Raw genomic sequence first — 12,944 nt, 5'->3', positions numbered from 1 at the left:
GTCTTGTTCCTCAGCCTCCAGAAGGCTGGCGTTTATCCCCTTGGATTTAACATCTGCTTGTAAAAACATGAAGATTTGAAATCTGATATTTTTTTTTTACAATGATGAAAGCCATCATATAGAAAATGGCTAAATTTAATATCCAGTATTTAATGTTGCGGTTCTTTTATGCTTGTATGGGATTGGGATGCCTTGTTTCAAACAATAAACGTGAGTTTAGTGGACTTTATTTATGCAGGTTTTTTTTAAATTTTGCTTTAGCAAACGTTTATCTTTATAGCTGCTTCGGTACTCTTACAAACTGGATTTAGGGCAAATGTTAAGCATATGATCTTTTTTGGGAATAGAAAAGAATATCTGCAGCTCAGTCTTGAACTGTGGAGTCTTTGGTGCTCTTTGAACTTGGTTGTTTCCTTGAAAACTTCTCACCACCCAGCTAGGTAACATCATCAGGATGCTAACCAAGTGGAATTCTTTGCGGTTTTGGAAACAACCTTCAAAACTACAGATGTTGCTTAGGTCCGTCTGGTCTGTTAACCATGATTAATACCTTCAGCGCCATGTGGACCGCTCAACTGTAATTTACCAAGTAAACTATGATTAAGCCAACTCTAGTTCTGTGCAATGTACAACCTCATAGTCCCTGGGCTGACACATCCCAGAAAGCCGTAATGTGTCTATTTCAGTTTGCGTGTCCATGGGGTAAAGGTCTCTCAGCCCAGTGATTACAGATGTAAAAACCATGGTTTACAGCTTACTTTTATTTATTATTATTTTTTAAAAAACACTATATGGGTGCCCATCTCACTGAATGCAACTTTGGGCGGTGTACAAGCAGCAATGAAAATTTAACAGAATAACAGAATTGGAAGGGACCTTGTAGTTCATTTAGTCCAACCTCCTGCCCAAGCAGGAGACTATGGCCTACACCATTTCTGAGAGAAAGTTTCCAGTGATGAAGCTCCCACAACTTCCCAAGGCAACTTCTGTTCCATTGGTTGATTGTTCTCACCGTCAGAAAGTTTCTCCTTATTTCTAGGTTGAATCTCTCCTTGTTCAGTTTCCATCCATTATTCCTTGTCTGGCCTTCGGGCGCTTTGGAAAATAGCTTGACCCCCTTCCTTTCTGTAGCAGCCCCTCAAGTATTGGAAGACTGCTTATCATGTCTCCCCTGGTCCTTCTCTTCACTAGACTAGCCAAGGCCAGTTCCTGCAACCGTTCGTTGTATGTTTTAGTCCCCTAATCCCCTAATCATCCTGGTTGCTCTTCTCTGCGCTCTTTCTAGAGTCTCCACATCTCTTTTTTTTTTATAGCGTGGTGAGGTTCAAACACTTAAACGTAAATAAATAAAAGCCAGGCGGTGGCAGAAGAGCATCCCTGTAAACGCCGCGTACCCGTACAAGCACCGCGCAGGCTCCCATTTCAACCTACTACACACACTTGGTTTGAAGTGTGCCTTTGATTTCAAAACGCAATTCACGAAGCCGTAGCCCAGCGCGACAAAGCGGACCGAATCCCCGGTTGGGTGGCTGAAGAAAAACTGTCCCCTTCTAAGCCAAAGCCAGCGCCACTCTTTCCGCAAAGAGCAGGTCCCTGTTTGGGGAGGCGCGTGTGTGTGTGGTGTGTGTGTGTGTGTGTCTTTGGGATCTTCTGAGGCGGGAAGGCTTAGCTGGCGATCCCGAAAGATCCCCTTCCTCGATCGACCGTCCCTAGCGGGAAGGGGCAAGCGCGGAAAACGCGTTAAGCCCGGGGCGCTCCAAGCCTTGCGCTCGCTCCCCGAGTGCGCAAAGGGCCCCGCGGTTCCTCTGCTTCCTTTTCCTTCCGTCTGAGCGGCTTCTCCGCCTCCGGGAGGAAGCCGGCGGGCTCTGGAGGAGCAGCGGCTCTGGTAGAGCGGGGCTGCTCGGCGGGTTCCCGGCGTTTTGCTTCTCCCAAGCCAGCGGAGGGCAGCAAATATAGATAAAAAGCACAGTTTGCGCCTCTCCGCCTGGGCGTACCAAGAGCAGGGGAGGAGGCGCCGAAGGAGGAGGAGGAGGAGAGGAGAAAGGGGGGGAGGAGAAAGGAAGAAGCGGAGCTCCTCTCCTCCTTTTTCCTTCTCTTCTTTTCCCTCCCCCTTCTCAGCTCCTCCTCCTCCCTCCCTCCCTCCTCCAGCCCTTGTGCGGGACTCCATTTTCCAGTCCCAAAGTCTCCAAGGAAGGAGCCGTGGGAGCGCACCGCCAAGATGGACTAGCAGCGCGCCAGCCTTTTCTTTCCTCAGCGTCGCCCTTCCGTCTCGGGCGGCCGAAGCCGGAGCGCTCGCCCGTCCTCCCGCCGCCGGGGCTCGCTCCCTCGCCCGCCCGCCAGCCAGCCCCGATCGCTTCCCTCGATCGCTCGCTCGCGGCTCGGCGTGGACGCGCGGGAGAGTGGGGGTGTGTGTGTGTGGGATCCCTTCGCCGAGCATGGATGATCCAGGCAGGCTGATCCAAGCGCGGGGGGCGGTGGGGATCGCGGGGCACCCCCCGGTCCAGGGGGTCCAAGCCATGACCCCCCACGCTCTCCACGAGCCCCCTTCGGATAACGGAGAGCCCCGGAAGCAAGATATCGGCGACATCCTCCAGCAGATCATGACCATCACGGATCAAAGCTTGGACGAAGCGCAAGCGAAGTTGGTTTCTCCTTCTCGAGTCTTTGGGCGGCCGGGGCGAAAGGGAGGGAGGGAGTGTGTGGGGGGGGGGGGACCGGGGGCCTGGAGAGTTGAGCCGGGAAGGGCTCCCTTTGTGTGTGCGTGCGGGAGAGGGGTGCAAACTTTTCCCACAAAGCCTCGCCGAGTTGTCGAAACTGGGGATCTGGAAGGCCCTGCGGGTGGATTTGCCGGCTCGCCTTCCCCGCGAGGTTTTTTTTTTTTTGCCTCGAGTGGCTGGTTGGAAAAGAGCGCCGGGTGGGAGACTTTGGAAAATCCAGGAGTGGGACGGGATTCCCGACCCAGGCACTTTGAGGGGGTGCCCTGAATAACCTGGCCGTGATCGGCTCCTGGAAGCCAAATTCGCCTTTGGGGCAGAAAGTAGAAAGGGAAGTTCTGGAGAAGGAGGTATTCTTTAAAAACAAAAAAAAGCGGGGGGGGAATGTGGGCTTTGCAAAGAAAGGGGTCACTTTTGAGGTACTTGATGGGGGGAGTTTCGTCCCAGCTTGGCAATGCAGAGCAAGTTTTGATTTTTATTTATTGTTGGGAAGAGGTGAGAGGGGTTCGTGGTAGGAGGCATAAAAAGAACTTGATTAACAAGCAAGCATGCAGGGATATTGGGCCTTCTGGATCTGGCATTCAGGATACAAAGAGGAACTCGGGAACTATACCCGGAGATGCTTTGGGCTTTACATGCAAATCTGTGTGGGCAAACTGATTTGCAGTAGAAAATATTTGCAAAAGAAAAAAACAGCTGTCGGTTTGAGGAAAACTAAGAGAGGATTTAAATACCCATATAAAAATTCAGTGGATCTGTCTGAAACAGCAAGAGAAATAGGGATTGAACCCTTAGCTCTAAAGATCTAAGAGCTGATTAGGAAAAAAAGGGGGGATTCTCTCCCCAAATTAACCATTCATACTCTTTTCACTTCTTGACTTTCCGCACAGTTTTAGTATTGATAATTATACTCAGTAATTTTTTGCATTTGTACCTTCTGATCTGGAGTGCAACACTGGCTTGGTATTACGGTTGCAACTTCTGAATTTTTAACTTTGGGTGGATTCAGGTTGCGGTTTTCTTTAAAACTAGTTTTATTTCCTGACAGTCTTTAAAGAGCCATTGTTTTGTGATGTTGCTGGGTTTTTTGCCAGGCACGGCTACTGAGATGTGTTTTGATGTTGGCTACTGAGATGTGTTTTGATGTGTGTGAAGAGCTTTGTATTACATTAGTTTGCTTCAGAGGATGGATTTCAGTTCCTGGAAGATATTTGTTTTTCAATTAGAATTGTTGCTGTGAGCGGAAAGTACTCAGGCTATACTACTTAACTCTTGTGAGGTGCCAGCCAAAAAGAAGGAATATGGTATATTTGGATAGTTCCTCAAGGGTGCATTTTAGTAAGACTTGTGGCTTTGTGTCTGTTAAATCTAATATGACTCGTAGTAAATTGAATAGCAGGCTCTGCATGAGGTGTTTTTATGTGGAATTGCTGGGCGCTGAAGCTTGTAAGACTCCAAAGAGGCTTTTGGTTTTAAGATTTTAGTTAGGATGGCAAAAGTTGTGTTTTAGTGTGGAAGGTTCATAATTTTGAATGTGGTTTCACTCCATTTTGGGGATACAGTAATAAAAGATTAGCCCTTTGCTGTTTTACTTAAAGATGTATTTGTATGCATCAATGTTATCTAGGATTCAGGTCTTAGTTCTCTTTCTAGATGGTGTTAATTTACAAAAAAAAACCAATTACAATACTTTGTGTATTGGGTTACTCTTTAGAAGTGGGGTGAATTGTGTATGCAAAATGGAGAATCTTATTTCATGGAGGGTCCTTTTGTAGCAGGAAGAAGAGTATTTGCATATGTGTGTGTGTATACATATACATACATACACACAGATACACACACACACACACACACACACACACACACACACACACAATTAAATCAGGCAGAAAAATGGATTAAAAACATCAAAGCTGCAACAACACACAAACTTCGGACTGGTGTATAGTCCTGGCAGGCAGTGAATATAGAGTTTATTATTTTGTGGTTTTGAAAAAGTTCTTGAAATAAAAAGTTTTCCTATTTCACTGCCCATGGAACATTATCCCATAATTTGGATAAAAATGTTCCATAATGAAAGGAAATGCATGTGGGTGTTTTTTTTTCCATTGCTGGGGAAATCCGGATGTTGGAATTATATTGGGAATTGCTGGGGGGTGGGGTACGGACTCTGCTAGACGTGGATTAATTCAGCCGAGCGAGGCCTATGAGCGATGATGGACACAAAAAGGTTCTCCCTTTCCTTGAAGCCACAGAAAAGGAACCAAATGGCTTTATCTTCTCTCTTTCTTCCACTGTTTCAACTGCAGGAAACACACGCTGAATTGTCACCGCATGAAACCGGCTCTCTTCACCGTTCTCTGCGAAATCAAAGAAAAAACAGGTATTGTTTGGGTCGAGGGGTGGATTGCTGCATTTCTAAGCAAACCCGCAAAGGCATTATTTCGACCTATTAGGAAAATGCTGCTTCTGTTTTTTTTCCCCCTTGGGAATTCAATGGTTTGGGGGTTCCGAGAATGGGGTGTATGAGAGAGAAAGAAGAGATGGGTATTTTCTCTCCAGAGGCCTTGCCGTTTCTACGCCATCTTGACGCTGGCGTGTCTGGAATTTCTTTGCCGTCTGCCTGGTTTTCTTTCTTGTTTCTTTCTCCTCCCGCCTTCCTCCTCTGCGTCCTTCTTCCTTAAACCCCGTTTTGGGGGGTGGCTTTGCGGTCTGGAGGGGGAAAGGGGTGCCTCTCGCTTTTTTTGTGTGTTTGTCAATCTTGCTTGGAAAACGGACGAGAAGCCTCTGAAAACACCTGGATCTTTTGTCTGCAAGAATCACCAACCTCCTTCTCTCCTCGGTGGGTTGGGAACAGTTTTGTCTCCCTTGCTTCGATTGTCAACATTGACCCTGATTTGGGGAACGTTGGCAGGACTGGATGGATGGAGAGAGGGTGCGAGTGGCTTAAGGATACTCGGGTAGTGATTGTGCAAGTGAGAGAGGGGGAGAAATGGTGTTTCTCCAGCTGTTTGCATTTGCAGTTTCCCTAGATTAAAAAGTGAAAGAGTAGGGGGTGGGATTAGGGAAAGGGATTAAGGGAAGGGAAGGGATCAGCTTTCCAAGTTGTCAGGAGAAGTTCATCTAAGCCACTGAGATCTGGGCCTCTCTGGCAGCCAAAATGGGAAAATAAATCTCAAGAGATGTGTAGTCCGTGAATGATATTATATATGTGTTGCTACATGATTTTACTTCAGAGGATGGATCCAGTAAGTGGTTCTCACCTCATTCTTAGTAGACTCCTATCGCCGGGGCTTCACTGCTGAGTGTTCTGACTTTTTTTGGGAAGGGAGGGGAGGAGAATATTGCTATTTCTGGAAGTTGTTTTGTAAGTGGAGGTGGGGAGAGAGAGAGAGATCACAGTGAATCTCAGTCTGCAGCTTGTGTTTAGCTGGGATCTGGGTCAGAATGTTTGCAAGAGTGTTTAAGATTATTTCTCTGTGTTAGTGATCATTCTGAAGGTGGCTAGCTTCTTGCAAACTAAACCTGGTTAGTTAGAAAGAGTAAGGGGCACCATATCTGGGCTATAGAATTCCAGATGATCCCTGGATGCAAGACCAGAGAAAGTGGGAACTCACCCAGATTTTTGCAGGCCAAATATGAAGCTAATGGAAAAATATACATATATTATTATTAATAATTGTAAGCTGCCCAGAGTTACCTTGAGGTAAGATGGGCAGCCTATAAATTTTATAAATAAATAAATAAATAATATGATGGTTTTACCAATGTTTCTATTGATACTGTATATTACCAATATTTCTACTGAAATCTGATTTCCTTGCCAATGTTCTTTTATTGATTCTTAGTTTATACTGCACAGTTTTATCGTCTTTCTATTTTTTTCTTGTTAACATGTTTCTAGAGCTCTATTTACTTAGAATACCCTTCTAACGCATCTGATAAAGTTACTGATAACGTTACGTCGCAATAATCATTCAATTAACTCAAAGGTGCCACTGAATTGAAAGGGGCTTTCTTTTTGTCCAGTAAACACACGTGTGCCATTGGTGTTTTAAGTTTGTAGATATGTTTGCTGCCTTTACTTATTTGTAAAAATAACAGAGGCAGGAATATGGAAAATTAATTTAAAATTAAAAAGGACTATGCAGTCTAAACTGCAGAATTACAACTTTACATTTATGCCTGTGTATCATTCTGTCTGGGTCTGTAGCTGCATATATATCCCAATTGTACATGTGGTATTTTGGTTGTATTTTTATCCAGCATAAAAATACCAAGGTGACCTTGAATTGCTAGTACAGCTCATACCACTTAAAGACAAGCTACCCTCTAGACCAGGGGTCGCCAACCTTTTGGAGCATAAGCGCACCAACGTGCCTACCGTCCCTGTCCTATTGTTTCTCTTATTCTTCTTTTATTTTTCTTATATGTACCCATTTCATGTATTCACAACTATGTATACATTTATACTTATTATCTTGTAAACAATTGGCAAATCAAATAAATAAATAAAAAAAATAAATAAATAAACTCATAATTTTAGATCCCAGGGACTACTAACTGGTTCTGTGGGCATGGCCTAATTTGTGGATGTGGCTTGGTGGTCATGTGACTGGCTGGGCATGGCTTGTATGTAAATATTATAAATATTTATATAAATATTGAATTTTTTATTTTAAAAAAGAGCAACTTTTACCCCAAAGCAGGCAGGCAGATTGAGTTGCTCACAGAATCACAGATTCATTCAGGGATCTATCTGCCATTAGCTAGCTCAGTCTGTCACATAAAATTTGCTTGCAAGCAAACTCACAAAATTAACTCACAACACACCATGCATGTAAATATTGAATTTTTTATAAAAAAGAGCAACTTTTACCCAAAATCAGGCAAAGCAGGCAGATTGAGTTGCTCACAGAATCATTCAGTGATCTATCTATCTGCCATTGGCTAGCTCAGTCTCTCAAATTTGCTTGCCGTGAGTCTGCACTGAATTTGCTTGCAAGCAAACCCTCAGTCCTAAGGGAGGTTGGGGCTGTGCTGAGCCGAAGATCTAAAGACTAGCTAGAAAGCAAGAAATCCAACCATTTCCTTCTTCCTAGCTAATCTAAATCTCCCGGCAGAGCAGAACAGATGATGGTTGGAAAAAGGAAAAATAGCACTTTAGCAGGCAAGTTTACCGGGTAAGGAGTGAGTGGGTGGGGAGGGTTCCCGTGGGCAGCTCGCAGCCTGGATTAATTGCTTTGGGGGAGTGCTCTGGAGGTGAGATTTCTCTGTGGCCCACCAAAATTTTCTCGTGGCCCACCGATTGGCGACCGCTGCTCTAGACGAGAAGGCAGTTCAACTTGGTGGTTAAAGGCAGTGAAGTAGAAGCTGGAGTGACTCTGTAAGTTCCACTCTTGCCTTAGACACAAAACCAGCTGGGTGACTTGGGCCTCTCTCCCTCTTCCCGCCCTCTCCTTCCCTCTCTCTCCATCCTTCTCTCTCTCTCCCCTCTGTCTCCTTCTCTGTCTCCCTCTCTCTCTCTCTTCCTCTTTCTCTCTTATCTCTCCCTCCCTTTCTTCTCTCTCTCCATCTCTCTCTCTCCCCCCCTCTCCCTCTTTCTCTCTTCTCTCTCTCCCTCTCTCTCTCTCTCCCTCTCTCTCTCTTTCCCTCGCTCTCTCTCCCTCTCTCATTTTCTGCCTCTCTAATTCTCTCCCTCCCCTCTGAGCCTTAGAAAGAAAAAGACAAAGAAATACCATTTTTGAAAATGTTGCCAAGAAAACTGCTGGGACTTGCAAGGACTAGAAGTTAAGACTGATTTAAAGGCTCCCCTCCCTCCCCAAAAAAATCCCACACCTGCAAAAATCTGCCTGAGAATTCTAGGTATGTCAGCTAGTTTCTCAAACTCTGCAACTTTAAGATGGATGGACTTCAACTCCCAGAATTCCCCAGCCAGCATATCTTAAAAGTTACCGAGTTTGAGAAACACTCATCCCGAACAATGCTGAGTTAGAGATGACTATTTTATAGAAATGCACTATAAAATTTAGAATAATACTTTCAGGCAAGTGCTATAGTTTGTTTCAGTGTGCATTCCCTCCAAAATCAGTGAAATTAAGAAAAATTTAAATGAATAGTACTTTAAGTCAAAAAGAACTTAATTTTAAAAATTGTGCCTTTCTCAAATCAAGCCGAACTCCTGGTGGTTATGTGGGGTGGTTGTGCGCGATTTAATGTAATCACTCTCCATATATTTTATTGTTGTCACTTTGGGCTTTATTACGCATTTGAATTTGGCACTGTAATCAGGACTTTTGAAAAACCACATAAGCTCTCTGGTTTTAAGCTGTTTAGTTTAGATCAAAATTTGCAAGAAGGAAAAGAGCTAAGGATTATAAAATTTGGGGAACATGTATTAATTGCCTCTTTCGGGTTTTTTGAATGTTTGCAAAAATAAGCTCCAATATATAAAGAGAGCCTGAATGAATAGCAATGAATTGTAGTCCTTGTCTTTGATAAATTTCATCAACTAAATCTTCCTAGGTGCATTGTTCCATTGTGAAAAAGTGACTACCTTAAACCCACTTCAACCAATTCAGCTGATTCGTTTTAAAGGGATAACTAAGACCAATTGTGTGAGTTATTAAAAATCAGTCCACAAGCACAATGTACAACAGTACAGAAACCCAGAACAGCATCCAGAGATCTGCTGGTTTCTCTTATTTCGAATAAGTCAGGTTACATGACTTAGCCATTTAAAAAAAACTGAATAAAAATGGAAAGAATGAGGGAAGGCCATGCTCACGGAGAAGAACGTAGATGCTTGTCAAGTTTCTCCCCTCAGTGATCTTCAAGACTTATGGAGGAATGTTCTATAGATAGATGTGTTTTGTTTGGCAGAAATCAAACCACCCTAAAAGGTGTCCATTATCAAGCAAGGAAGTGCTATTGCCAGGTTTTCTGGATGTTTTCCCACTTGTGGAAGATGTCATAAGTTGAAGAAAGAGTGACTCCTGCTTTGTCTCAGAGAATTCCACAGGAGAACTTCTCAAGGACATATTGAACTTGAAGTATGAGTGGGTCAGGCTGCAAGACGAAGATGATGATGATCTCCAGAACACAGGTAGTTCTCAACTTATAACAGTTCTTTTAGTGATGTTTGAAGTTACGGCAAGAGTTTTTTAAAAAAGTGACTCATGACTGCTCTTCACACAACCATTGCAGCATCCCCACTCATATTTATACTTGGGTTCCCACCTTTTGCGACCTTCCGATCAGCGAAGTCAACAGGGAAGCTGGATTTTAGTGTGGCTTCCCTGCTGAGTTGTAAAGATAGTGTGTTACTCACTTTAAAAACAGTGGCAAGAAAAGTTGTAAAATGAGGCAAAACCCAGTTGACAAATGTCTCACTTAACAACCGAAATTTTGGGCTCAATTGTGGTCGCAAGACCATACTATAAAAAAGATGTGGAGACTCTAGAAAGAGTTGCAGGGAAGAGCAACCAGGATGATGAGGGGACTGGAGACTAAAACATGAAGAAAGGTTACAGGAACTGGGCCTGGCTAGTCTAGTGAAGAGAAGGACCAGGGGAGACATGATAGCAGTCTTCCAATATTTGAGGGGCTGCCACAGAGAGGAAGGGGTCAAGCTATTTTCTAAAGCACCTGAAGGCCAGACAAGGAACAACGGATGGAAACTGAACGAGAGATTCAACCTGGAAATAAGGAGAAATGTTCTCACAGAACATCAACCAATGGAACAACTTTGCCTTCGGAAGTTGTGGGAGCTTCATCACTGAAAGCTTTCGAGAAGAGACTGGACTGCCATCTGTCAGAAATGGTGTAGGGTCTCCTACTTGGATGGGGGGGTGTTGGACTAGGTGACCTACAAGGTCCCTTCCAACTCTGTTATTCTGACTACCTGTGTAAGCAAATCTAAAACACATTGGGCACCTTGGAACGGCCTAAGCAAAAATCCCAATCGGAATAGTAGAACCAAAACCAAGCAGCTCGTGCTAGAAAATTCTTAACGTTCACACGAGACTTCAGCCATTTTTTTTAGAATTCATTGGGAATTTCAAGGGAAGGTTAGTTGGAATTTGGGGAAGTTAAGAGATGCAAATAGCTGTGGGAATAGCTTGTCCTTGAGTCAGGATTTTCCTGTAGCCTTCAGGTTAATCCCAATGGGCAAGTCCAGTACCGATAGAGTATTGACACCTCTTTCCATTAAATCTGGGGGGGGTTCTAGATCCGCTTGAGTTTGCAATTGCAGGTTGTCCTTGAGTTATGACAGTAATGGGGTCTGTCCATCGCAATTGTAATTTATGATGTTTTTTAAGTGGGCTGGTCAAGTGATCGACTATCCTCGGCTTAACGACAACAATTCAGCCCCAAATTTTTGTGGCTAAGTGAGACATTGGGTAAGTGAATGTTGTCCCGTTTTACAACCTTTCTTGCCGCAGTTGTGTACGTGAATCACTGCCGTTGTTAAATTAGTGACACGGCTGTTAAAGTGAACCTGGCTTTCCCATTGGCTTTGCTTGCCAGAAGGTCGCAAAAGCGGATCACATCACACACACACACACACACACACACACACACACACCGGAACAATGGAACCGTCATAAATATGGACCAGCTGCCAAGTATCTTTAGATGCGATCACATGACCATAGGGAGGCTGCAGCAGTCGTAAATGTGAAATACGGTCCTAAGTCACGTTTTTCAGAGTTCTAATTTTGAACGGTCACTAATGTCAGCGTTCCAGAAAACCTCCACTCCAACCAATAACTCCGAGACAGACATCTTCTCAAAGGTTCCTTTTTTATTTTGGATAGTAAACTGGTGCACAACTGTGGAATCCCGAATCTGAAAGTTCTGGGCTTCCTTGCAATAAGTAAAAACTACAAATCCACCCCTGCACCTATCATCACATCACATGGCCCAATCACCATCCGTCCCAAGTTAAGACTTCCTCTCACTTACGTGCAAAACAACCTGACCTTGAATCAGAAAAAGAATGTTGTTATGTCCAGGGGTGGGATGCTACTGGTGCTGCCCGGATCTATAGAACCAGTAGCTCTGAAGAACAGCAGACACAGAACTGGTTCTGTGTTTGCTGCTGTTTGGCCCACCCACCCGCCCGGGCTCTTACCTGACCTTTATTTCCTCCTTTTTCAACCTCAGCTGCTTTGCGCGGCACAGCTGAGGTTGAAAAAGCAGGGGAAAAGTGGCTTTTCAAACGCTGTGCACCTGCGCGCAGTGCTTTTCAGCTGTCGGTGGCACAGCTTAAGCTCTTCTAACGCGCGCATGCGCGTGCAAAACGTAGTCACCGAGCTGGTAGTAATGCCAGTTGAATCCCACCCCTGATTATATCTAACTAGATATACTTCAATATATTCCCCCTCCCACTTTCCCAGACTCAAATGTGGCAGCATGGGAGCATCGGACCTCAATAAAAAGCTGACAACTAAATGAACTGTTGTAAGTTGAGGACTTCCTGTATAACCTTAAAGATGTGTTAGCTGTGTGGAAAAACTTTGAAGAAAGTCCAGGGTCTTTTCTCACCTAGAATGGGTTCCACAATCAGTGGTGGAAACAAGGCATTATTTATTTATTTTTAAAAGTTCCACCACCGGTAGTCCTCAACTTACAACCATAGTTGAACCCAAAATATATGTTGCTAAGGGAGACATTGGTTAAGTGAGTTTTGCCCCGTTTTACGACTTTTTCTTGTCATTTGTGAAATGAATCATGGCAGTTGTTAAGTTAATAATCTGGTCGTTAAGTGAAACGGGCTTCCCCATTGACTTTGCTTGCCAGAAACGTTGCAAAACGGATCACATGACTCCACCCCAGGACACTGCAACTGGTGTAAATACATGCCAGGTGTCCCAAGTTTTGATGATGTGGCCACGGGGACACTGAAACGGTCGCAAGTGTGAAAACGGTCATAAGTCACATTTTTTTCAGGGCAGTTGTAACTTTGAACGGTCGCTAAATGAACTGTTGTTAAGTCGAGCACCACCTGCAGTTCCTCGTTCTTGGCAAAGTCAAGGCACATGCCTTAAGTTTTAAGTTTCTAGAGATGCTTGGACGTTTGAGGGCTCAGGTAGGGAATGTCCTGTCTTGAAAATTAAGTATGGAAGGTAATTGCGAATCTCACCTGTATTGATAAAGGAGAATATTTGTAGCTTGGGATTGACCTGAGGGGGCCCTTGGCGTTCTCTGAGCTTGCTTGTTTTCTGG

The 12,944-nt window shown here is 44.3% G+C and overlaps 1 protein-coding gene and 1 long non-coding RNA gene across 2 annotated transcripts in view; both read left to right on the top strand.

The window, feature by feature from the left end:
- LOC148131653 (uncharacterized) overlaps positions 1 to 12,944 on the top strand; it is a 243,781-nt gene that overhangs the window by 190,034 nt on the left and 40,803 nt on the right. The gene's annotated exons all lie outside the window — the stretch shown is intronic.
- PBX2 (PBX homeobox 2) overlaps positions 2,118 to 12,944 on the top strand; it is a 46,672-nt gene continuing 35,845 nt past the window's right edge. The window contains 2 exon segments of the mRNA XM_087953247.1: positions 2,118 to 2,641; positions 5,024 to 5,097. Of these exon segments, the coding sequence (XP_087809373.1) occupies positions 2,436 to 2,641; positions 5,024 to 5,097 (280 nt within the window). The 5' untranslated portion in view covers positions 2,118 to 2,435.

The sequence above is a fragment of the Notechis scutatus genome, chromosome 2 (assembly GCF_049901735.1).
Source record: "Notechis scutatus isolate UNSWTSFEM ecotype Mainland chromosome 2, rNotScu1.2, whole genome shotgun sequence".
Classification (NCBI taxonomy): domain Eukaryota; kingdom Metazoa; phylum Chordata; class Lepidosauria; order Squamata; family Elapidae; genus Notechis; species Notechis scutatus.
This window is presented reverse-complemented; position numbering and strand designations above follow the sequence as displayed.